At 50.3% G+C, this 23,665-nt stretch overlaps 2 protein-coding genes across 7 annotated transcripts; one reads left to right on the top strand and one right to left on the bottom strand.

The window, feature by feature from the left end:
• Positions 1 to 5,609: 5,609 nt before the first annotated feature.
• On the bottom strand, positions 5,610 to 12,213 carry LOC128825204 (zinc finger protein 436-like). 3 transcript variants are annotated; one of them, XM_054007420.1, is made up of 3 exons: positions 12,034 to 12,213; positions 8,597 to 8,699; positions 5,610 to 8,255 (listed from the first exon to the last, which is right to left on the bottom strand). In XM_054007420.1, the coding sequence occupies exon 3, from the start codon at positions 8,201 to 8,203 to the stop codon at positions 7,244 to 7,246; it is 960 nt and encodes a 319-aa protein (XP_053863395.1). In that variant the 5' UTR covers positions 8,204 to 8,255; positions 8,597 to 8,699; positions 12,034 to 12,213; the 3' UTR covers positions 5,610 to 7,243. The 3 variants fall into 3 exon arrangements, with proteins under 3 accessions (XP_053863395.1, XP_053863392.1, XP_053863393.1); XM_054007417.1 differs by having other exon boundaries at positions 5,610 to 8,214; XM_054007418.1 differs by having other exon boundaries at positions 5,610 to 8,211.
• Positions 12,214 to 16,397: 4,184 nt separating this feature from the next.
• On the top strand, positions 16,398 to 22,879 carry LOC128825230 (zinc finger protein 501-like). 4 transcript variants are annotated; one of them, XM_054007475.1, is made up of 5 exons: positions 16,398 to 16,506; positions 17,069 to 17,109; positions 17,762 to 17,888; positions 20,362 to 20,475; positions 21,713 to 22,879. In XM_054007475.1, the coding sequence occupies exons 2-5, from the start codon at positions 17,086 to 17,088 to the stop codon at positions 22,615 to 22,617; spliced, it is 1,170 nt and encodes a 389-aa protein (XP_053863450.1). In that variant the 5' UTR covers positions 16,398 to 16,506; positions 17,069 to 17,085; the 3' UTR covers positions 22,618 to 22,879. The 4 variants fall into 4 exon arrangements, with proteins under 4 accessions (XP_053863450.1, XP_053863453.1, XP_053863451.1 ...); XM_054007478.1 differs by having other exon boundaries at positions 17,019 to 17,109; XM_054007474.1 differs by having other exon boundaries at positions 16,448 to 16,463; positions 17,019 to 17,109.
• The last annotated feature ends 786 nt before the right edge of the window (positions 22,880 to 23,665 follow it).

The following is a 23,665-nucleotide window of genomic DNA, read 5'->3' as shown; positions in this document are numbered from 1 at the left end:
ATGATACTGCCTCTAGAGCAGAGGAGGCTTTTGATTCCATGACATCAGAAGTCTATTCTATTCTATTCTAATACCCAGTAGTGCATTATGTGACATGACTGACATCTGTCACCTGTGGTTTGTTCTCTTGTATCCCTTCCCCGGGGGAGACTGCGTGCAGTGGAGTGTTTTGGCAGTGTGTGGGGTGTTTATTAATGTACATGTTATTTCATATTTATATTAGAACAGGCAGGTTGAAGAAATGTACCTTGTATTTGAAGTGGAGGCTGATGACGTTCATGATGATTTTTAGTCGTGGGGGCGGGGGGAGGGAATTGACACAGTCTCGGACTGCCCCCAGAGAAGGTTTTGTCTTCCACACAGAGGAGCTTTGCTGCTATCAGTCTGAGAGGCATGTAATGTATACACCTCAGAGTGTGTGTGTGTGTGTGTGTGTGTGTGTGAACTCTGCATGTTTAAACTCAAGTAGCTTCCTCTTAATTGGTGTATGGGGGGGACAAAGTTGAACTGAATCTCAAATAATGCCCACCTGTTGTTGCTGGTGACCCAGCATTTCCTTTATCTCCTAAAGAAAGAAGTTTCAGATCTTGTGTTATCTGGATGTCGCATCCTGATCTGAGTGTGCAACCCAGCATTGGTACTAATCCTAGGCTAGGGCCCATGAATACTGATGTTCCCTTTCACTGCTCTATTAAAAACATCTAAGCAACATTTCCAGGGTGGTGAATTTGCCTCGGAGGCACAGGCTGTAAGGCCAGCTTGCCTTTTAACCCAAGAGCTGTATTAAAATGCCTGTTACGTGCAGCATGTTGGGAATACGTGTCAGAAAAGCAAGATTTCAGAAGTTCCTTCCTCGGACCATGTGAAATGACAGGTACTATTATTACAGCCCAAACCCCGAAGAATCTCTTGGTGCATCGCAGCGAAACGGAGCCGATGCCTCCAACTCCAGGATACAGCCCTGGGATGCTGCGTGACCCATTGGATGGATCCAAATGAGATGATAAGAAGAGATGGGGAAGAGGGAATAACTAAAGCAGCAGATGACTCACACAGGACACACAGCAGTTCCCCCACACCACTGCATCATCATCAGGAAGCGATTGCAGGGGAACAGACAGCACACAAGCCGCCGGGTATGGCGGTATTTGGAAAGCAGCCACCAATCCCATGATACTGAGTTCAGAGGCTCCTGCACGTTGCAAGTGAGGTATCAATGAATAGAACATTTGGTGCAATCTTTTGAAAATTCTAATGAGCCATTCTCAGCCTCACGGATGCGACTTGGGGTTTGTGACCGCTTGTCTTCTCTCTGTCCCTCTAGCCTGGAGCAGATGGCAAGGGCAGGTCACTTCTTCTAGGATGTGCATTTGCATGTGGGGGCCAGCACGTGGAGCATCTCTTCCACTCCTTGCTGATTTGCCTGGTCCCGCCTTTGTTGCTCTGCTTGGGCCTCCCTTGTGGTTCCTCTGGGAACAATCTCAGGTAATACAACCACGATGTAATCATTGCCTTGCCATGCCTATCCTGTGCCGCCAGTGCCATGCTCCCTGTCTCTCTGGCCTCAGCTCAGCAAAGCACCGGAGAACGGGCTTAGCTTGAACCAGGTGCTTACTGATGTCAGTGGAACATAAACATGCTTAAAGTTAAGCAAGTGCTTAACTGTTTTGCTGAATCAAGGCCTCTCTCAATGTGAGTAACATCAGAAAAGCAGGTGCACCCTCCCCCGAAAGCGCTAACCCGTATGTCCAGGGAGGCCAGTAGCACCTTTTCTCCTGGTGAAAAAGGGAACTATTGAGCTGAGATGCAGTGGCAGAGCTCTGAACCCGCTCACCTGTGCAGGAACAGGAGGGGCCTGTATAAAGTCCGGTAGCTGGCTACGGATGCAGGACTGTTGCTGGGAAAGGCTGCAGTCGCTCCCTGAGTGGAGGGAGTTGGGATGCTGGCAAACCCGCCTGATATGGAGGAAGAAGCCCAGGGAAACAGCAGCAAGGGGTAGGATTGTATTGGACCGTGGCTGCTTGTTATAGGGTCTCTGGGCTGGAACCCAGGTGTAGAGGGCAGGCTGGGTTCCCCTACCAGCTGCTGGGAAGTGGTACAGGGTGTTGGAGGTGCCAGGCAGCCAGTGGGTCTGGAAAGATGGTGAATTCCCCAGAAGGGGAGGACATCAGTGACCTGGCTGGAGGGCCAAGTCACGAAGAGGAGACTGCAGTCCCTGGAGCGAGAGGGGCCGCAGGGCAAGACAGCACGGGAGAAGACATCACTGGAGCAGAAGCACGAGGTCTGGTATAACTAATACTCAGAGGACAGCCAGCAGGAGGTGCCTTGAGCAGTGAGTGGCCCCTGTGCCATAAGGGTAAAAAACAAACAAACCACAAGAATGTTGTGATTATTCCAAACCCAAGTCTGACAAGTCCAAAAAATTCAGAGTTAAGGTTTCATAGATTCCAAGGCCAGAAAGGCCCATTGTTATTGTCTATTCTGACTTCCTGTATAGCACTGGCCAGAGAACTGCCCCAAACTAATTCCTAGAGCAGAGCTTTCAGAAAACCATCCAGTGTTGGCTTAAAAATGGTCAGTGATGGAAAATCCACCACAACCCTTGGGAAATTGCCCCAATGCTCATTGTCAAATATGTAGGCTTAACTTCCAGTCTGAATTTGTCCAGCTTCAACCTCCAGTCATTGGATCGTGTTATACCTTTCTCTGGTAGATTGAAGAGCCCCTTATTAAATATTTGTTCCCCATGTAGGTACTTAGACTGTGACCAAGTCAACCCACAACCTTCTCTTTAAGCTAAATATATCGAGTTCTTTGAGTCTATCACTATAAGACAGGTTTTCTACTCCATTCATCATTCTCGTAGCTCTTCTCTGAACCCTCTCCAACTTATTAACGTCCTTCATGAATTGAGGGCACCAGAACTGGACACAGGATTCCAGCAGCAGTCACACCAGTGCCAAATACAGAGGTATAATAACCTCTCTACTGCAACTCAAGATTCCCGTATTTAGACATCCCAGGATTGCATTAGCTTTTTTGGCCCCGGCTTCACACTGAGAACTCATGTTTAGCTGATTATCAACCATGAGCCCCAAATCTTTTTCAGAGTCACTGCTTCCCAGGATAGAGTCCTCCATCCTATAAGTATGGCCTACATTGTTTGTCAGATTAACCGAGTGCAAAGCTGAGATTATCCCAAGGGCCTCACTTAGAGGTGGTTAAGAATTTTCAGTCAAAGCCATTTTTCTGAAGAAAACTGGGTTTTCAACAAAATAATATTCTTTTTTGCAAAAAAGTGTCTGCTTTCAGTGGAAAATCTTGAATTTTCATTAAAAAAAAGAAGGAGCTCCCCGGTGGTGCCCCTGTCATGAGGCGCTGCCTCCCCTCACCAAGATAGGAGATTGTGGTGCCTCATGAGAAATGTAGTCTGATCAGTGAGTCCAGCCAATAGAGGACAGTGGGAGTATGAAACAGCTGAACCACAACTCCCAGGAGGCACCACGGTGGCATTTCAGAATTGAACTATATCATTTTTTGGGCAGAAATATTTCAGTTTTTGAGTTTTTTTGGTGAATACTCAAAATTTTCTGTGGAAGAAACGCCATGTTCCAACCAGCTTTCGTGTCCATAGCAAACAGCACTGTGTAGATATTTGCATATGCTAATGACATAATTGTCCTTGCCTTTGAAACCCAGTCTCACTGCATCTTTTCCATCACTAACTCGTATGAGTGCACATTTTAGGTCCAGCGTCCCACATAGTGTCCGGACCCTGGGTGTGGCTAACAGCAGCAAATAAGAGGAGACAGTTGTCAAGAGAATCTGAGACACTGTGTATTTGTTATTTAATACAGAAACAAACTTTAAAGAACCACCCCATCGGCTCTTCATCATCCAACTGGTCTTGACCTGATAAACTCTCAATTCTGTGTTTGCTCGGTAGGGTCTAGCCAGAAGGGCCATACTGTTAAAGTGACTCATCTGTCACTCACCTGGGCAGGTGTCCTCACAGAGCCCTGCCACCAAGCAGAGTAAACCTATGAGGCTTTGCTGTGCTGCTCTCCCCATGGCTGGTGCTGGTCTCCGCAGTGTCAGCTCAATCCATCTCTGCTTTAGCAGTTCAACCCTCTCTTAGCCTTTTATATGCAATAGGAATAGCTGCCACCTTCGAACCCTCAACTCCCATCATCTGTAATTCCCACTTTCCAGTCATTTCCCCTTGGAAGATTGTGTGGAAACCTTTTATTTATTAACGAGGCGGAGGCTGTTTGTTTCCCGGGCCTGCTTTGTCGTCTGTTACCTAGTTGATTGCAAAACTGCTGGGGATGTTTGGTCTTATTTCCAACTGGAGAGCTTACCTGCATGCTCACAGGGCTTCCATGCACGTTGTACGGGTGCAAGTGGGGAGGAGGGTGTGTGTTGGCTCTCTACACAGGATGAATTTCCCCCTAAATCCTGTCTAGATAGGGGAAAAGGTTGTTTGTTTTCCGACCTCTCCATCAATTATCAGAACTAGATGGCTCCATGAACAGTCTGACAACGCCCAGAAGCCTCAGTCCTGGCTGACAATAGAGCTGGAAGGGCAAGAAAAAGAGGAGATGGGATCATCTCATTCCAAACTCAGACTGTCTCTAGCCCATCACCAAACAGTTTAGCGACACACTGCGAAGGAAATGATACTGGACTGGAAACGGGGTGGTTCTGTTTGAGTGACAGCTGCAGCCTGGCATGAGAAATGCATGTGCCTGCACATTCTGATGAGACACTAAGTGCTAAATATTCCTCGTTTGCCCAGCTTTTGGGGAGAATACACGCTTGGGCCTGCTGCTTGGGCTCTGGGTGGGCTGGGGATAAGGTGTGTGTGGTGGGAGGGTCTTCATTCTCTGGACACCTTGAATACGCAGGCATGGAGAATGACAGATGATACCAGGCCATTTAGAATCCAGGCTGCTGGCTCATCCATAGTTTGGAACCTGTGGGTAATGGCCTAAGCCCCACACCTAGGGCCAGATTTTGAAAGGTATTCAGGTGCCTAAGGATGTAGACAGGCATCGAGTGGGATTTTCTAAAGAACCTAATGAGGTTAGGCACCTAGGCACCTGGTGGGATTTTCAAACGTTTCTGCAGCTTCAGACACCTGAATATCTTTAAAAATCTGGCCCTTAGGTGTTTTTCAACCTTTAGCTGTTTTATTATTTGTATGGTAGTAGCACCAAGGAACTTCAGTCATGGACAGGGCCCGTTGTGCTAGGCACTGGACAGACCCAGACCAAAAAGATGGCCCCGGTCCCTACAATCTACATATTTTAAAGCCTGCTTCCCCTTTCTAATGGGTCTTTTCATCCCCTTCTGTTTCCTTGCTTATTTTACCTTCTCGCTAATTAGTTCCAAACAGGGTCAGGGTGGAGATTAAATCAGCTTTAGGATACCAGCCCTGGCAGGCTCAGGAAACCCCTGCTAACGCCTTTGGCAGGGTGCGGCAGAGCCTGGGGGGGAGAGCGTGCTGTTTCCTTTAGCGAGCAAAGCGAAGGCCCAGACACCAGCAGCATCACAGAGCTGTGGGCTTCTTTTTCTTTAGCAAAAAGAACAAGAGTACTTGTGGCACCTTAGAGACTAACAAATTTATTAGAGCATAAGCTTTCGTGGGCTACAGCCCACTTCTTCGGATGCATATAGAGTGGAATAAATATTGAGGAGATATATATACACATACAGAGAGCATAAACAGGTGGGAGTTGTCTTACCAACTCTGAGAGGCCAATTAAGTAAGAGAAAAAAAAACTTTTGAAGTGATAATCAAGCTAGCCCAGTACAGACAGTTTGATAAGAAGTGTGAGAATACTTACAAGGGGAGATAGATTCAATGTTTGTAATGGCTCAGCCATTCCCAGTCCTTATTCAATCCTGAGTTGATTGTGTCAATTTTCCTTTAGCGTGTTGCAAACAGTCGATTCAGTTCCTGATTGGTAAAAGGTGCACAATTCTCAGATGTCCTTATTCATGTTATGGGAATGTCCCAATTTCATCCATTTTCGGAGCAGCATCTATAATCACAGGATATGAACCACCCAACCTTTCACTCCCACTTCGATACGTATCACCGCTACTATACGGTACAATTTATTTATGTGTTGTGTTTTCGATGGGCAAACATATTATTAACTTTTGGAAACACCGTTACATGAAACCGGATGGAGAACATGCATTCTGTACAAGCACAAGGGAAACTCATACCAAATAAGGGCCCAGTCATGCCAATGCTTATCAAGCATAGTACCTACTAGTGGGTGCAGTCACACTGAAGTCAGCGGGACTATATATGTTCGTATGCAGTCTGCATGGTACTAACTGTGTGCAACAGTGATCCCAAGAGAGAAATGGGAGGGTTTTTATTTAATTTGGCCATTTTAATTTGACATCGCTATCTAGCCAAACTCCGGTTGAAAACGCCTATATGGATAGTTCATCTATTCAAGTCCCTGCAGCAGCTGAACCTAAATCTTGCAGCAAAGTCTCTGGATTCTGCAGTGCTCTGTTGCAGCAGACTAGAAATTTGGTGGCCGTTTCATTTAAATGAAGAATGGAGGCTTTTATGATTTTGGTATGAAAATGAACACCATTATCAATACAGCTGCCCTGGTGTCAGTTTTGACTTTCCCCGCCGCCTGCAAAATCAGTTTGTTGGTTTTCAACCAGCTCTGCCATTTAGATTACCCGGTTTCACATGCATTTAGCCTCTGATGTGTTTACTTGTCCACTCCTTTTAACACTCCAAACTTTCCTTAATTGGAGGGCATCTCAGAACACCCCTTCTTTGATCAGCTCACTCCCTGCCCCAGGCAACCCCAATGTGCACAGCTCAGGATTCCCCAGGCAACCCAAATGAAAAAAAGATTTGCCCGCTAATAAAAAGGAAAAAAGAGAATGTAAATATGGAAATTCACTGACACTCAAACAGGCCCAGAGTTACCTGGGAACCCCGCTCCGTTCACTCATCCAACTCAAACCATCATGACTCACCAACAACACCCACTTCTGCCTCCTTTCCTGGTTCCCATCACCTTGCATCCCAAACGATCCCTTCCCACAGCATCTCCTCATTGTCTCGTCACCCCACCGCATCCCAAGAGCAGCACGAGTGGGAAAGAGCTCCACATGCCCAAAAAGGAGGAGATACCCGTGTCTTGGATGGGATGTGGCCTGTAGCTGTCGGCCCATGGTTTTCACATGGGCCGGGCTCTTAGCCTGTGTGGATTCTCTGGTGTGTAATAAGGTTTGAGCTCCGGCTGAAGCTCCGCCCACAGTGAGCACAGGTGTAGGGCCTCTCGCCCGCGTGAGTCCGCTGATGCTGGAGGAGATTGGACCTTGCACCGAAGCTCCTCCCGCACTGGGCGCACTCGTGCTGCCGCTCCCCCGTGTGGATCTTCTGGTGCTCACTCAGCTCTGAGCCGCGGCTGAAGCTTTTCCCGCACTGGGTGCACTGGCGGGGCGCGTCCGCCGCGTGGAGTCTCTGGTGCCTGATGAGGGCGGAGCTCATGGAGAAGCTCCTCCCACACTGGGCGCACTGGTAGGGCCGCTCGCCCGTGTGGATGGTCCAGTGCTGCATGAGGTGGGAACTCAGGCTGAAGCTCTTCCCGCATGCGCAGCGGTAGGGCCGCTCGCCCGTGTGCGTCCGCTGGTGCTGCACCAGGTGGGAGCTGACGCTGAAGCTCCGCCCGCATTCAGCGCACACGTAAGGCCGCTCACCCGTGTGGATCCGCTGGTGCCGGACCAGGTGGGAGCTGACCCGGAAGCTCTTTCCGCACTCGGCGCAGTCATAGGGCCGCTCGCCAGTGTGGATCCGCTGGTGCCGCAGGAAGGTGGAGCTCTGGGTGAAGCGTTTCCCGCACTCGGGGCAGGCATAGGGCCGCTCCCCTGTGTGGGTTCTCTGATGGATGATCAGAGACGAGCTCTTGTTGAAGCTCTTCCCACAGTCCGTGCACGTATTTGGTCTCTCCTGGTGGGTGAGGCCATCGCCCACCTGAGCAGATTTACCCTGGCTCTGTGCCGGCGGGTTCCTCCGCCGCTTTTCTGATCCGCACCGAGTCTCCCGGGCTCCTCCCCACTCGGGGCTCTGGGATCTTGTGGGTAAAGTCACGGGAGGCTCCACCACCTCAGGCGCTTCATGCAGGGGCTTCTGCTCCTCATTCTTTCTCGGCATCCCATCACCTGCTGGAATGAAAAGGGAATCCAGCCATGATTTGCTCCCTGTGCTGGGGAGAAAGAGACCCTCAGGAGTAGAAAGGGCAGTGGGGCTTCTCATGAATATTAAAAATCACCAGAACTAAACTCCACAAGAACCCTTCGCCGGGAGGGGGACTTATGCTGCCTCAAAGTCCCACCTGAGCCAGAGATAAAGGATGGGCGAGGGGGAAGGACCCCTGTTTCGTATCAGTTTGGACAGGTGGGAAGCCCTGAATGTCTAGGATCTAGTTACTACAGTGAAGGAGGCGGGATGACAGAATGGCGAGGTCTTGCAACAGCTTGGGTGGAATTCCACAATTCTTCTCCATTCACTGAGCTTTGGGCTTGGTGCAAGCTGCTTACTCCTCACCTGTGTGGGCACCGTTCACCATCGCCTCACGGCCTTGCATATCGGGGACCCGCAGTTCTTCTTGTTCTGTCTGGGATCACAGCAGGTCTCGGAACGGGCCGTCCTGCTCAGGGGAAAGGAAGTGGGTGAGGTCAGGGTTTGTCACACGTTTCAAGAGAGTTTGTTACAAAAATGGTGCATGGTTTTTAAATGATCCTTCCTTTCTGACGGTGAGTATATCTCATCTTAACAGAGGGGAAAATGTTCTTGGAGGCCGGTGGTGTAGCTAGGAGTGGAAAAGTGAGTGGCCAGGTGTGACGTTATTGACATAAACTGGGACCATATAGATCATTGTTGCAACCAAGGTCCTGTAGTGGCACCCAAATCTTGTATAAAGGGGGTCAAATGGGGTGTCTAGGACAAGGTTATGGTTTACTGGTTATGATTATGCTGTCTATATGTATGTATCAGTTTTGTGGTCGAAGTTATGAATATTGGCTCTATACTGTCTGTATGGCAAACTTATGCTGTGCTTCTGGGTGACATCCCAGACAAACTGAGATTAGCTCTGCCTAGCCTGCTTGATGGCCCATTAAGGACCATCAGCTATACAATGGACCCATTGAGAGAAGGCAGATACGCCTTGTACCTCAGCAAAGTATGCAGGGACTGGCCCATGTGACTCCAGACTCCATTTTGCTGTAATTTTCCACAGTAAGAACAAAGAGGTGTTCTTACACCTGGAAAAGACTATATAAGGCTGATGCCTGATCTCCATCTTGTCTTCAATCCTGCTTCTTACCTCTGGAGGGACTTTGCTACAAACTGAAGCTCTGAACAAAGGACTGAATGACCCATCCCAGCGGGGGATGTATTCCAGAGACTTGATTTGAACCTGCAGTATATTCCATCACTGCTGCAAGTCTGAACCAAGAACTTTGCCATTACTGTATGTAATTGATTCCATTTAACCAATTCTAACTCTCATCTCTATCTTTTTCCTTTTATGAATAAACCTTTAGATTTTAGATTCTAAAGGATTGGCAGTAGCGTGGTTTGTGGGTAAGGTCTGACTTGTATATTGACCTGGGTCTGGGGCTTGGTCCTTTGGGATCAGGAGAACCTTTTTCTTTTACTGGGGTATTGGTTTTTATAACCATTTGTCCCCATAACGTGTGGCACTGGTGGTAATACTGGGAAATTGGAGTGTCTAAGGAGATTGCTTGTGAGACTTGCGGTTAGCCAGTGGGATGAGACTGAAGTCTTAGTCTGGCTGGTTTGGTTTGCCTTAGAGGTGGAAAAACCCCAGCCTTGGGCTGTAATTGCCCTATTTTAGCAATTTGTCCTGAGTTGGCGCTCTCAGTTGGGTTCCGCCAGAACCGCATTGTCACACCAGGCAATGACCGACTCGCGCTAGCTCAGCTCGAGGAGACGTTGTGGCATGGGCTAGCTGCCCGAGTCTAAGCCACCCGACCTCTTGGGGCTGAGTTAGGGAAGAAGCAAGAGAAACTAAACTGGCTGAAGGAAGCGTCTACCCCGGATGCACGCACCGCTCCGGGAGTGAAATGTGGGTGAGATGCAGCTTGTCTCCCTTGAGGCCGAGGAACTGCCCTGACACCTGCACAGGGAGCAGGAGTCAGCGCCGGGAGGGCTCTGCTTCCTGGGGGCGGCTCTCTATCAGTGCGGGGGGGGAAGCGACCAAGCTGCCAGCTCTGTGGGGAAGGGTTCTGGGGCATGGGTAGGGCAAGTCCCTGTGGGGGAGTGGGAGGAAGCCATTCCCATTGGGGTGTCAGGCCCCACTCTCCAGTGTGTATGTCACTGTCCAGTCTCTGTCCTGGCCCGGTGTGGAGGGGCTTCGCCTGGCCGAGCTGGGCAGGAGCGTGGGGTTCCTCAGAAAATGACAAGCCAGAGGTGCTAGAGTGCAGTTCAGGTCCCGGAGCGATGCTCCAGCGGCGCTCCAGCGGCGCTCCAGCCCTGCTCAGATTTGGGTAGGCCTGGGTGCTTAGTGGGTGGGCCATAGACTGTAAGGGGGTGGTGGGAGCTCAGAGCCAGCCAACCATATTCCAAGGTACAGCTCTTTTAGGGAGATCCTGTGGTACGCTCAGGGCAAGGGGTGGCTGAGGATTCAAGCACACCCCTGGACGGAGGTTTGTGGAGACCCTGCACCCAGGCTGGAAGGAATGGCTTGAGGCTGGAAGGGCCAGAAGAACTGTAAGTTCCTAAGAGCAGCAATATTATTTCAGAATTCTTGGCTACATCTCCCTTAACTGGCGAACCAAGTGGGGGACACTGAGCGAGCTGACTGCAGTGCTACACAGTGAGGTGGTATGCTCTGCAACCAGACTGTTTGGGAACCTCGCCTCTCTGCTGGCAGATGCATTGTGCTCCCCTGCAGGAAATTTGGAGACCTCCCACTGAAGGGGACCTGATGACTTAGGCAAAAATCAAGTATGAAGCCTGTTGCTTGTTCATGAGTGCTGGAACTGGGGAGTGCTGCAGCACCTCCTGGCTTGGAGTGGTTTTCATTATACACAGTATTTACAGTTTGGTTCAATGGCTCTCAGCGCCCCCACTAGACAAATTGTTCCAGCACCGCGGTGCTCATCTCCACACCTGCAGAGAGACCATGGACAGGCCCGGTGTGGAGAGGAGACAGGAATTCTATACACCTGAGTGACTGCACACACACTACAGTTCTGTCCTCACGGAAAGCTCTGAGGACAGGGAAATTACCCTCCTATTTTATTTATCAAGTTCTGGCAATGTCCTCAGCCTGATGCAAAACACAGAGGTGAAGCTAAAGAGCTTACTAAGAGGCAGACACAAAGAACGCGAAACTGGGACTTGCCAGACCGAGTCAGACCAAAGGTGCAGCCGGTCAGACATCCTCCCCGGACAGTGGCTAACCCAGATGCTTCAGGAAAAAAAAAAAAAACAATCAGGGGGGAAATTCTTGAAGTCACGGGGGCAGGATTTCATCCTGTCTGTAGAAATATTAAATACTGGCCTTTCATGAACAAAGCGCCGTACAACAACAGAATAAAACGAGCCACTCTGGTGACATTGTTCCCTCGGGCAGCACATTCCCTCAGCATTGCGTTTACTCTGAAGAGGAAGGGAACTGGCTTTGATTTTTGTTTCCCCCTCTGGATAAAAGGAAAGCAAACTGGCCCAATGCTGACGCAGTTGCTAAATCTGGGAGCTCATATCTTGGCCCTTATTTCTCCTTCTGCCCCTTTCAGTCTCTTCTCTCCTTTCCCAGTGCCACTCGCCCTCCAGCTGGGAGGTTGATCGCTGTTACATTTCCAGTGTGATGTGATCACTCTGCCCAGACAGTAACAGCCGGTGTGGGTCTGTGTAGTGAGCGGCTCTGGGGCTCAGGCACACAGGGAGCAGCAGTGGGGTAGGGGGAAGGAAAAGCCATTTACAGATACTTTCCTGCCTTCTCTCTCAATTACCTGCAGTTCCTGGCTCAGAAGCTGACTGTAGAATCTGTTTGCTTCCCAAAGACAGTAGTTACAGCCTGGGACAGGGCCCATGGTTGGTTTGCAGTGGCACTTTAGAGCATGTCTCTCAGCAGCCCAAGGCCCCTTGGAGATGGGAGATTAGCAGCTCCTTGCTCTGGGCTCTTGGACAGAAGGGAGCTGGGTAGGGACCTTCTCACCCGGGAAGCTCATCCTTAAAATCCCGAGGACAGGCAATCCAGAGGCAGAAAGAGAAGCAGCCTCCTGGCTTTTCCCAACAGCCATCACCCTCTAGTGGCAACAGCTAGGGGAACACTTGTGAATTTTGCACGGTTCACAGGTGGCGAGGAGGCTCTGTGAGCACACACTGAGCGTATGCCAGGGGTCATCAGTTATTTGTGGGCAAGGTCCAAATTTCTTGGTCAAGGTATAGTCAAGAGCCAGACTCCGGAGAAAATAATACAAAAATAATAACTAATGATAATAAGTAAATTAAAAGATTTCGAAAGCGGCTGGCAGGTAGGGTTGCCAACTTTGTAATCGCACAAAACTAAACACCCTTGCCCTGCCCCGCCCCTTCCCCAAGGCCACGCCCCCACTCGCTTCACCCCCCCTCCCCTCCGTTGCTCATTCTTCCCCACCCTTACTCACTTTCACCGGGCTGAGGCAGAGGTTGGGGTGCGGGAGGGGGGTGAGAGCTCTGGTGGGGGGTGCAGGCCCTGGGATGGGGCCGGGGATGAGGGGTTTGGGGTGCGGGAGGGGGCTCCGGGCTGGGGCAGAGGATTGGGACACGAGAGTGGGTGCAGGCTCCGGTAGGGAGTTAGGGTACGGGAGGTGGCTCAGGGCTGGGGCAGAGGATGAGGGGTTTGGGGTGCGGGAGGGGGTGCAGGCTCTGGCTGGGGATATGGGCTCTAGGGTAGGGCCAAGGATGAGGAGTTTGGGGTGCAGGAGGGGTCTCAGAGCTGGGGCAGAGGGTTGGAGTGCAGAAGGGGGTGCAGGCTCCAGGAGGGAGTTTGTGTGCGGGAGGGAGCTCAGGACTGGGGCAGGGGGTTGGGGTGTAAGAGGGGGTTCGGGATGCGGGCTGGCTCCTAGGCGGCGCTGACTTCAGGCAGGTCCTGGGAAGCAGCAGCATGTCTGGCTCCTAGGTGGGTGATGTTACCTCAGGCGGCTCCCAGTCGGCGGCACAGCAGGGCTAAGGCAGGCTCCTTGCCTGCCTTGGCTCTGCGCAGCTCCCAGAAGTGGCCGGCATGTCTGGCTTCTAGGCAGAGGAGCCAGGGGGCTCTGTGTGATGCCCGCGCCCACAGGTGCCGTCCCCGCAGCTCCCATTGGCTGCGGTTCCTGGCCAATGGGAGCTGCGAAGCCAGCTCTTGGGGCGGGGGCAGCACGCGGAGGCCCCTGGCCACCCCTCCGCCTAGGAGCCACAGGATATGCTGCCGCTTCCAGGAACCGTGTGGAGCCGGGGAGGCAGAGAGCCTGCCTTAGCCCCGCTGTGCCACCAACCAGACTTTTAACAGCCCGGTCAGCAGCGTGACCGGAGCCGCCGGGACCCTTTTTGATCAGGTGTTCTGGTGGAAAATTGGACACCGGGCAGCCCTACTGGCAGTCCGGATTTGGCCCGCGGTCCGCCTATTGATTCCCCCAGCCTATGCCATGCTCATAGCGACTGAAGCATGCGTCTCTGTCCGGAGGGCAGAGCGGACAATCCAGGGGAAATTCCTCCTAACTCCCAATAGTTAGAGGTTGGCTTATGTCAGGGGTGGCCAAACTTACTGACCCTCTGCGCTGCATACGATAATCTTCAGACGTTCGAGAGGCAGGTGTGTCTGCCAGGGTTCAGGGCTTCTCCCTGCTGCAGGGTGGTGGGGCTAGGGACTTCTGCCCTGCGGGGCGGGGGGTCTCAGGGCACCTGCTGAAGGAGAAGCCCTGAGCTCCCTCCCCACTCCAGTCTGGTAAGCGGAAAATGGGGGTGTGGAGGGCTCCGGGAGCCACACTTTAACTGTAAAAAAACCTGAGATTTTGCCACCTCTTGTACCCTGAAGCATGAGGGTTTGTATCATTTCCAAGACTCCTGGCTTTAGGGGTGATTATTTTGTTATTACATCACACGATATTCTTGTTACACATAGAACAATCCTTCTTTAAATTCCACGGAGCTATCTATTTTACACCCCTGCTAACATAGTATCTGAGTACCTCACAACCTTTAAAGTGTTTATACTCTTTGAGGTAGGGGAGTGCTACTATTCCCATTTTACACGTGGGGAGCTGAGGCACAGGGAGGTTATGACCTTCCGCAGGTCACACAAGAACTGGGAATTGAATCCAGTTCTTCCAAGTCCTAGGCTAGTGCCTTAGCCATTGGCCATCCTTCCTTCTCTGTTTTTTTTAAAGCTTCTGTAACATGTTGTGGCAATGAGTTCCACAGGTTAATTGTTCATTCTCTATAAAACTATTTCCTTTTGTCAATTTTGAACTGACCACCTGTCAATTTCCTTGAATGTCCCCATGTTCTTGTATTATGAGAAAGGATGAATAGAAGCTCCCAGTGTACCGTCTCTAGAACATTCGCTAATTTGTATATAGTGTTTTCTCTTAGTTTCTCATGTCCTTGTTTAGAAGATGGGGCTCAGCTCCCATTGTTGGGCACTAGCCGTTGTTTGTTTCTCTTCCAGGGGGGGGGGACTCTTCCTCTTGCTGCTGGGTCAGGGTGTTGTTGCTCTTGAAATTCGGGATGGGGAGATGTTTGGGGACTTTACAATCTAGTTTAAATTTTAAAAATCGCATTACAAACTTTTTAAATCCAGCTTGTTACCCTGTTTCCTTCCCCCCCACCCCCCTTTCTCCAGCTCCAGGAGAGAGACTGGCTTATTTGCCCCTTATTCAGTCCCACTCAGTAGAAATCATTTGCTTCTCCAGTGGAAATTTGTGGCCGGCTACAAGAAAACAATTCCTAATGATGAGGGGACTTTGGCCATGTGAAATAGTCTCCTCCTCAAGAAAAAGGGCATCACTAGCGCTTCCATCACTAGGGACATTGAAAATCTACGTAAAATTAGATAAAGTCCTGGAAAATCGGCTACAGACTAGGGGTAGGCAACCTATGGCACGCGTGCCGCCTTCGGCACGTGAGCTGATTTTCAGTGGCACTCACACTGCCCGGGTCCTGGCCACTGGTCCGGGGGGCTCTACATTTTAATTTAATTTTAAATGAAGCTTCTTAAACATTTTAAAAACCTTATTTACTTTACATACAACCATAGCTTAGTTATATATTATAGACTTATAGAAAGAGACCTTCTAAAAACGTTAAAATGTATTACTGTCACGCAAAACCTTAAATTAGTGTGAATAAATGAAGACTCGGCACACCACCTCTGAAAGGTTGCCAACCCCTGCTATAGACAATTCTACACAGACTCCCAGGAGATGGGAGTGAGGGCCTGAGAGATTCAAAGAGGGGAACTGCTGCGGGATATACTGGGATCGGGGGAGGCTGAGAGAAGCTTGGCAGAATTCTTTTTTTTTTACAATTTTAATGGATAATATTGATTTTTATTTTTAAGCACTGTCTTTGATTTTTATCCAGCTACACTTTCGCCATTGTAAGGAAATTAGACATGGCGGGGACCAGACAAGAATCATTTAATGACAGCAGACACTGACATTCATAAAGTTAAAGCTTTGTAACCACTGGGAAACACAAACTGTCAACATCACGTGTCAAGATACACGAAGTAAATATCTTGAAACCAAACTCAAATAAGCCCTCAAGCGGCATTTTTCTTACTTTGCCTATCTCTACATTTTGATTATAGATGGAAATACTTTTGCGTCCGTTCGCGTGTGTCCAGTGAAATCGACGTTTATTGATGCTTGCGGTGTTGTAGCAAAAACTGAAGCCTTCTAAGCCTAGTTATAGAGAACAGAGATTTTGTGGGAGACAGAGAGAGGGTCAGGTCAGAACAAAGCGACCCCTTTTAAATCCATCAGGAAGAGCTCAACCAGAGACACACACACACACACACACACTCTGACAGAAGTGAGGGCATTTGGGTGGGAGATCCACCCTGTTCCAGGGGGATCCTAAACTAAAAGGGACGCTGGGCTGATGGGAACCTGGTCCGGGTGCGCCTGCCCAGCCCTGGAGGACAGAGCTATGCCTGTCACATGCTGTTCTTTCCCCTCTGATTTTCTATTAGTTAAACAATGAGGAAGGATCCTGGACTGCTCTGTGGGGGAGGCTGTGTCCAGGTTTCTGTGGGGATGACCGCTAGAGGGTGACGGTTATTGTGGCAGGAGAAGCTGTGCCTCTCTCTCCTCTTGCTAGTTCCTGTGCTTTGGATACCAGGGGTTGAGCTTCCTGAGCTGTTCTGCTGCCTGACCCCAGGGAGAGATCTCACAGCAAGGCCCTGTTCCTAGCCAAGGTGGGGCCTGTCTCTGGCTCTGACTAGCCCTAGGGAGACACAGGTAATTGAGAGAGAGAACTCAAGCACTGACTGGCGATGGGCAGCAAGGGGACTATGTAAAAATGGCTGTGCCTTCTCCCCATCTCAGCTCCTTGTGTGCCCCCGACACACACAGGATCTCAGTTCTGTTAGCACTCGCCAGAGCCGGTGCAGGTCCGAGAGACCAGCGCTTCCAGGAATGGAACAATAACCCAGGCTCCCAGCCAGAGGAGAAATGAGAAATGCTCCCTCCCCTTTCCCTAAGTCAGTTTTCTGCTTCTGTCTAGTAAACATGCTGATGGAACTGGTTTCACCAAAACAGCTTCTTTTCAGTCTGCCTTTGCAGGGCTGGTAAAGGGAGAGTTTAAAATATTTTGGTGTTCTTAGCCCAGTGCCAGATGCCAGTTCTGCACTATCAAGCATTTTACCAGCACCACACAGCCTGCAAATTTTGCATGCAGACAGAGACTGGAGAGAGGACCAGGCTTTAAAATGGTCGGGAGCCCGGCCTCATCTCTCCCCATTTGCCCTCAGTGCCCTGACAAGCTGAGGAATAAATAAGACCCACCTTGTGATCGTTTCAGGGGGACAGAAAAGAGAAATGGCTGCACCGGAGCCAGCTAAGGTAAGGCATTTTCATGGGGCTGGGGGGGCTTGTTATGCAGGGAGAGGACTAAATACACAGGAAGGTGGAGGAGGGGAGAGAGTGCAGCCTGCCAGGATGTGTTCGAAACAGGGGCTGACTTGTAGGATCAAGGAGATGACTGGGGAAGGGAGAAATCCCCGAGCTACAGCATATGGATCAAATCCCAGCACTTTCCTCTCTGTGCTGGGCAAGGGCTGCTGGGAATTGTTTCTGGCAGGATGGGTGAATAATAGCGCATCATTGAGAAGTTTCTGATTGAATCTCCCAGTCTTGCCAAGACCCAGACGTGAAGCCACAGATCCCAAGATGGGGGCAAATTAATGGAAAAGTGCCCGGAGCTCAGGACCCAGCCACATTCTGCCTCTGGGCTTCCCAGCGTTGGCATTTCGGAGTTCAGTGATGTCTGAGGCGGGTATGGAGTGCGGGGTGGGCTTACACCTGGGGGAAAGCAGGCCTGCATTGAGGGGACCCGTGAGAACGTGGTGCCAGTTGAGTCTAACCGGAGCTCTAGGTGTGCTATTGCCTTGCCGTGCCACAGACTATAAGGTACGGGAGACTGGGGCACATGGCTTGGTCAGTGAGATTGTTCATGAACCAGCAGGTACTGAGTGGGCAACGTTTGTGATTTCAGGTCCCGGTGACATTTGAGGATGTGGCTGTGTATTTCTCTCGGGAGCAATGGGGCCTTTTGGACGATATGCAGAGGGCCCTCTACAGGGACGTCATGCAGGACAATTACCAGACTCTGGTCTCACTGCGTAAGGATTAAGCTCTTCTCGTTTATTTGAAGCTCTGTGGAGGAACTTGTGTTTGTGGCCTTGGTGTTTCCAAGCCCATGCTTGAGCGTCCACACTGCATTGTAACCTAGACTTACAATTGTGAAACCCAGATCTCACAGCCATACCAACGCATTCATACTGCACCACATAGACCTTCTGACTCGGGTCTGTGGCTTGGCCTGCGTTCAAAATAACAGGGCTTGGACCTGAGCCACAGCAGGACTTGAGCTCTGACCCGCCCCACTAGCAGGATCTAGGACTCAGGTACTTGCTGATGTGAGTCAGACTGATTTGTGTGTGGATGGAAGTGGGGCTTGGGCTGAAACCTGAGTCAGAGCTTGGGTTTAGTGTGCAATGTGGACATACCTTAGAAGTCTGGGGATCCAGCCAGGCCTGGAGTGGCAGGGGGAGACCCCAGACAATACCTTTCAAGTAGCCCATAAATGAGTGAGCACTTTGCAGGGGTGGGGAGGGATTGAACCCTTGTGGGTATTCCTCCCCACCCCCTTATATGCAAATGTTATCCACCTGGATTTAATTGTTACATTCTCACTGGCCTTTCTGTTACATAACTTGTTTAAAACATGACCCACTCTCTCCCCTTTGGGGTTTTCTAACAAAATGAAAAAGGTGTGATATTCAAAATGATGCATAATTAGGCAGGGAAATCATTAAGGCCAAGAATTAGGATGGGACATTTATATGCATAATAAGATAAAAACATAAAATTATTACTGATAAAATTTTCAGGGGCCACAAAGATTGGAGAAGTTGTAAATAATGAAGAGGACAGGTCATTGATATAGAGCAATCTGGATCCCTTGATAAACTGGGTGCAAACAAAATATTTATTTTAATGAGGCCAAATGTAAAATTATACATCCAGGGACAAAGAATTTAGGTCCCACTTACAGGATGAGGAGACTCTGTACTGGGTAGGAGTGACGCTGAGAAAGACTTGGGGATTGTGGTGGATAACCAGCAGAACGAGAGTTCTTGGTGCAATCCTAATGCAGTCCTAGGGTGTATAAATGGGAATATCAAGTAAGCACAGGGAGGTTATATTACTTCCCTGTTTGGCACTGGTGTGATCATTACTGGAATACTGTGTCTAGTTGTGGCATCCATAATTCAAGAAGGATGTTGATAAATTGGAGAAGAGCCAGGAGAATGATTCAATGATTGTAAAACTTACCTTATGATTAAGGAAGTCGCATGGCCTGTGTTATCCAGGAGGTCAGATGAGATGATCACAGTGGTCTTGTCTGGCCTTATACAACCCTCATGCTTCAGGGTTTAAGCTAATCTGTAGAGATGAGGGTGAGACCTAACATGGGGAGCAGATTATTCCACATTTGCTTAATGCAAAATTGCTTGTTCCGTCCTCTGGACTGGCCTGGGCACTGGACTACATGGACCTTGAGTCTGATCAGTCTGGCAATTCCTATGTTCTGCTCTTCTTTGTATTTCACTACATCGCGTCTCCCTATTTCTTTTTCTCTCTGGATCCCCCTTTCCCGCCCTTTGCGGTTCTCTTTGCCTTCTCTTCCACTGTTCTCCCCTTGCGTCTCCTCCTTCCTCCCACAATCCTTCTTTTAAATCATCTCCACACCTTCCCTCCGCCTCCCCTCGGTCCAGTGTCTCCCACAGCTCTCCAGTCACAGCCACACACCCATAATCTAACCCTCACACGCCACAGTCACTCTCTGTCCCCCGACAAGCATATACAGCACCAGTCGCACGCAGTCAGAGAGACACGCCCACCAGTCACTGGCTTCTCTGTCCAACTCACCTTCACCGGACACCCCCACCCCCAGTAACACAGTTGCAAAAGCCTCTTGAGGTGACGCTGGGTTTGCTCCGGGTCACAACCCTCCCCGCCCTGCAGAGCAGCTGGAGTACGCAGCGCAGGGAAGTCAGAGTCCCTTCTTGAAGACGGGGGTGGCTGGGCAGGATGCATGAACAGCAGCAGATGTGATGGCTGCCACCTTGGCCAACACGCCAAGCTGCGGGAGAGTCTGCCACCTCCCCGTCTCCTCCCATAGGGAAGGCTGTTCAGAGACAGAACACTGTCCGGGGCTTTCAGTGAGGAGAGCACGGTGCGATTCCCCTGTACAGAGGCTCACCGTGTCCCCTCGCCTCCTGGGGCTGGTTCCAGGCGCTGAGAGGCCCCGCTCTCACTGCAGTAGAGATAGCAGCGAGTACCAGGCTTATTAATTTCTCTTTGCCTAAGTTATGTGCAGGTCCCTGAATCAGCGATAAGGGGCACAACACATCTCCCAGACACTGTGTGGCTTTCCCAAGGGCCTCGGGGAACATCCCCCATCTATTCAGGTGAAACGGCTCCTCCCAGCAGAAAGAGTTTAAATCAGGGTTTAAATCAGGGGCCATTCTTCGTAACAAACAGTCGAGGAATATTTGGCAAACGTTGATTTCCTTTCTCCCTGAGCAGGATCTTCCATTCCCAAACCTGACGTGATTTCCCAGCTGGAACGAGGGGAAGAGCCCTGGGTCCCAGACCTCCAGAGCTCCCAGGAAAGGGAGGTCCCAAGAGGTGCCCGAACAGGTGAGAAATAGGCTAAACCACCTCAGGAGCTGTCAGTGGAATGAAGATCTGGGAATCCAACAGCACTTCCATATCTTCTCATCTCCCTCTTATCTCTTCCACTATCGTATATGCTGTGGGTGATGCCCACATGGCTGATGTCAGTCAGGGGCTGTCTACCCATCCTAACTCTCATCTGGCAGGGGTCTGTCCCCTCAACCATCCTTTCAGTGTAAATTCAGGGGGTGTGGCATCAGAATTGTTCCCTTTCCCTCTGTCTTCGGGGGACAGTTCAGGGATTCGATTCCTGATTTTCAGTCTCATTGCAACAAACCCTGCTTGTCACTAGACATTGCCAATTGGAGTAGCTTTTTAATAGATGAATTTAAAAAAAACAACAACCCTTTTTCTGATCTAGCCTTCTAGCAGTATGTCCTAAAATTGGAATATAGAGTTTCTTGCTCCCCTGGTTATATCTTGAAGGATTTTTGGATGGGCCTGCGAGCAAAACAGCCAAAGATTCCCAGGCCCCCTCGCTCCTCTCTGTGCACACCCCTGCCTGCTGCTGGCGGCCTGTTCGGTGTCATGTCTGCTACTGCTGTTACCGGTAAACAATCTCTGGCAGAGATGTCAGACTCTCCCCTTCTCATCTCTTTCTGTTCTGATTGACGACTGGGATTGCAGTAGCACCCAAGAGCCCCGGGCATGGGCCAAGACCCCCTGGTGCTCGGTGCTCTGCAAACACAACAAAAAGAGCTGACAACAGACAAGAGGCAACAGATGGATACAGACAGATGAGGGGAGCCCAAGGAAACAGTCAGACGATGGGGTTACTTGTAGGAACAAAAGGGACCCATGGCTTTTGCAAGTTCAGTTCCCTTTTCACAGGTTTCCTTCCTGCCCCCTCACCCCTTGCAGGAAATCACAGGCGCTAGTTTCCTCCTTTTCCCAGGGCTGCTCAACCCCCATTCAGCCCCTCCCCCGAGCGTGCCCCACTCCTTCCCCTCTCCCCCCAGCGCCACCTGCACGCTGTGGAACAGCTGAGTGCGGCAGGCAGGAGCCGCTGGGAGGGAGGGGGAGTAGATGATCAGCGAGTGGGGCTGTTGGTGGGTGGGAGGCGCTGGGGGGAGGGGAACTGGCTGCCGGTGGGTGCTAAGCACCTACGAATTTTTTTCTGTGGGTGCTCCAGGGCTGGAGCACCCATGGAATCGGCATCTATCAGGAAATGACTCATGTCTGGATTCTCTTCTTATTCCAGCAGGGGACGACGTCATCGCCCAGAGGAATCCCGCAGGCGATAGGCCGACCATATGCAATGAGTGCGGGAAGAGCTTCAGAGGGAGCTCAAACCTCGTTCAGCATCAGAGGATCCACACGGGGGAGAGACCTTACAAATGCGCAGCCTGTGCGAAGAGCTTCCGCCAGCGCTCGCACCTCCTCCAGCACTGGAAGATCCACACGGGGGAGAGACCCTTTGAATGCCCCGACTGCGGGAAGAGCTTCAGTGTGAGCTCCGCCCTCATTAGGCACCAGAAAACTCACACGGGCGAGAGACCCTACGCATGCACCGAGTGCGGGAAGAGCTTCAGCGTGAGCTCCGCCCTTACTAGGCACCAGCGCATCCACACAGGCGAGCGGCCCTACGTGTGCGCCGAGTGCGGGAAGAACTTCAGTGTGAGCTCCCACCTCGTGCAGCACCAGCGCATCCACACGGGGGAGCGGCCCTACGTGTGCGCTGAGTGTGGCCGGAGCTTCAGCCAGAGCTCCCACCTCCTCCAGCATCAGAGGGTCCACACAGGCGAGCGGCCCTACGAATGCACCGAGTGCGGGAAGAACTTCAGTCAGAGCTCGGACCTCATCAAACACCAGAGAACCCACTCGGGAGAGCGACCCTACGAATGCCCTTGCTGCTTTAAAAGCTTCACCTGGAACTCAGTGCTCATTAAACACCAGAGAGTGCACATGGGACTGAGACCCTATGAGTGTGGCCAGTGCGTGGAAAGCTTCAGCTCTCATCATCCCTCAGAGAAACCACACACGGCACAAACCCCACTGATGGAGCATCGGGACACCAGCCAGTGTAATGCATTTGCTCCTATGAGCAAGTCACTTCAACTCTCTGTGCTGCGTCTTCCACCTCTGCCTAAAGGAAAATGGGAATAATGGGATCCTCTGGTCTTTGTTTATAGGAGAGGGCTCTGCTCACCCATCACCAGCTGGGACTTTTCCTGGAATTATAGGGTTTGGGAGGTTTCTTTTCCTTTTACTATAGAGTGGGTTGAGTGATGTTTCTGGAAATCCAGGTTTAGGAGATTTTCCAGTGAGTTTGGTTCCAGTTTCAGTGAAGTCTTTATTTGTTGCTGCGGGTCCTTGGAATTTGGGTTTGAAATGTTAAAAATTCTCAATAAAAGTTTGCATTAAGATACTATTGTCTTGCAATTTTTATTAGTACTCAGAGTGCAAGAGGCTAATTTCTCCAGATGGAATTATTCCCACTTTTCGGTATGCAGCCCATTTACTAATAGTGTCTGTGAATGTCCAGGAGACAGGTACATGAGATCCCAACGTGGTGACTCAGAGAAATGTAAACTCTTCCAGCAGCAGATCCACTCTTGCTCCCTGGTACTAATTGGAACTTTTGTCTCTCCTCTCCGGATTATATTTAACTTCTTTAGACCCCATTTCAACAAAGCACTTCAAATGCTTATGTCCCCTTGACATCAGTGAGACTTTAGCAAGTGTTTAAAGTTAGTAAGTGGTGTGTTGAGTAGAGATGAACATAAGCATGTCTTTTAGAGTTTTGCTAAATCAGAGTTTAATTCCCTAACTTCCAGGACTGTCAGTTCGACAGTGGGACTGTTTATTCAGGGTGGGTTTTCAAAAGCACCAGAAGGAGTTATTGGATTTCAGTGGGAGCAGGGCACATAAATCACATCTTAATAAGGGTAGTTAGTCGGCGCAAGGTGGCAGCGAGGTTTGGGAGAGTGTTTCCGCAGATGTGCACAGGCTGAAATTGTGGACAAACAACATCACTTGTCCCATAACCTCAGCCGTACAGAACGCAATGCCATCCACAGCCTCAGAAACAACTCTGACATTATCATCAAAGGGGCTGACAAAGGAGGTGCTGTAGTCATAATGAACAGGTCGGATTATGAACAGGAGGCTGCCAGGCAACTCTCCAAGACCACATTCTACAGGCCACTATCTT

The sequence above is a fragment of the Malaclemys terrapin genome, chromosome 17 (genome assembly GCF_027887155.1).
Source record: "Malaclemys terrapin pileata isolate rMalTer1 chromosome 17, rMalTer1.hap1, whole genome shotgun sequence".
Taxonomy (NCBI): domain Eukaryota; kingdom Metazoa; phylum Chordata; order Testudines; family Emydidae; genus Malaclemys; species Malaclemys terrapin.
This window is presented reverse-complemented; position numbering and strand designations above follow the sequence as displayed.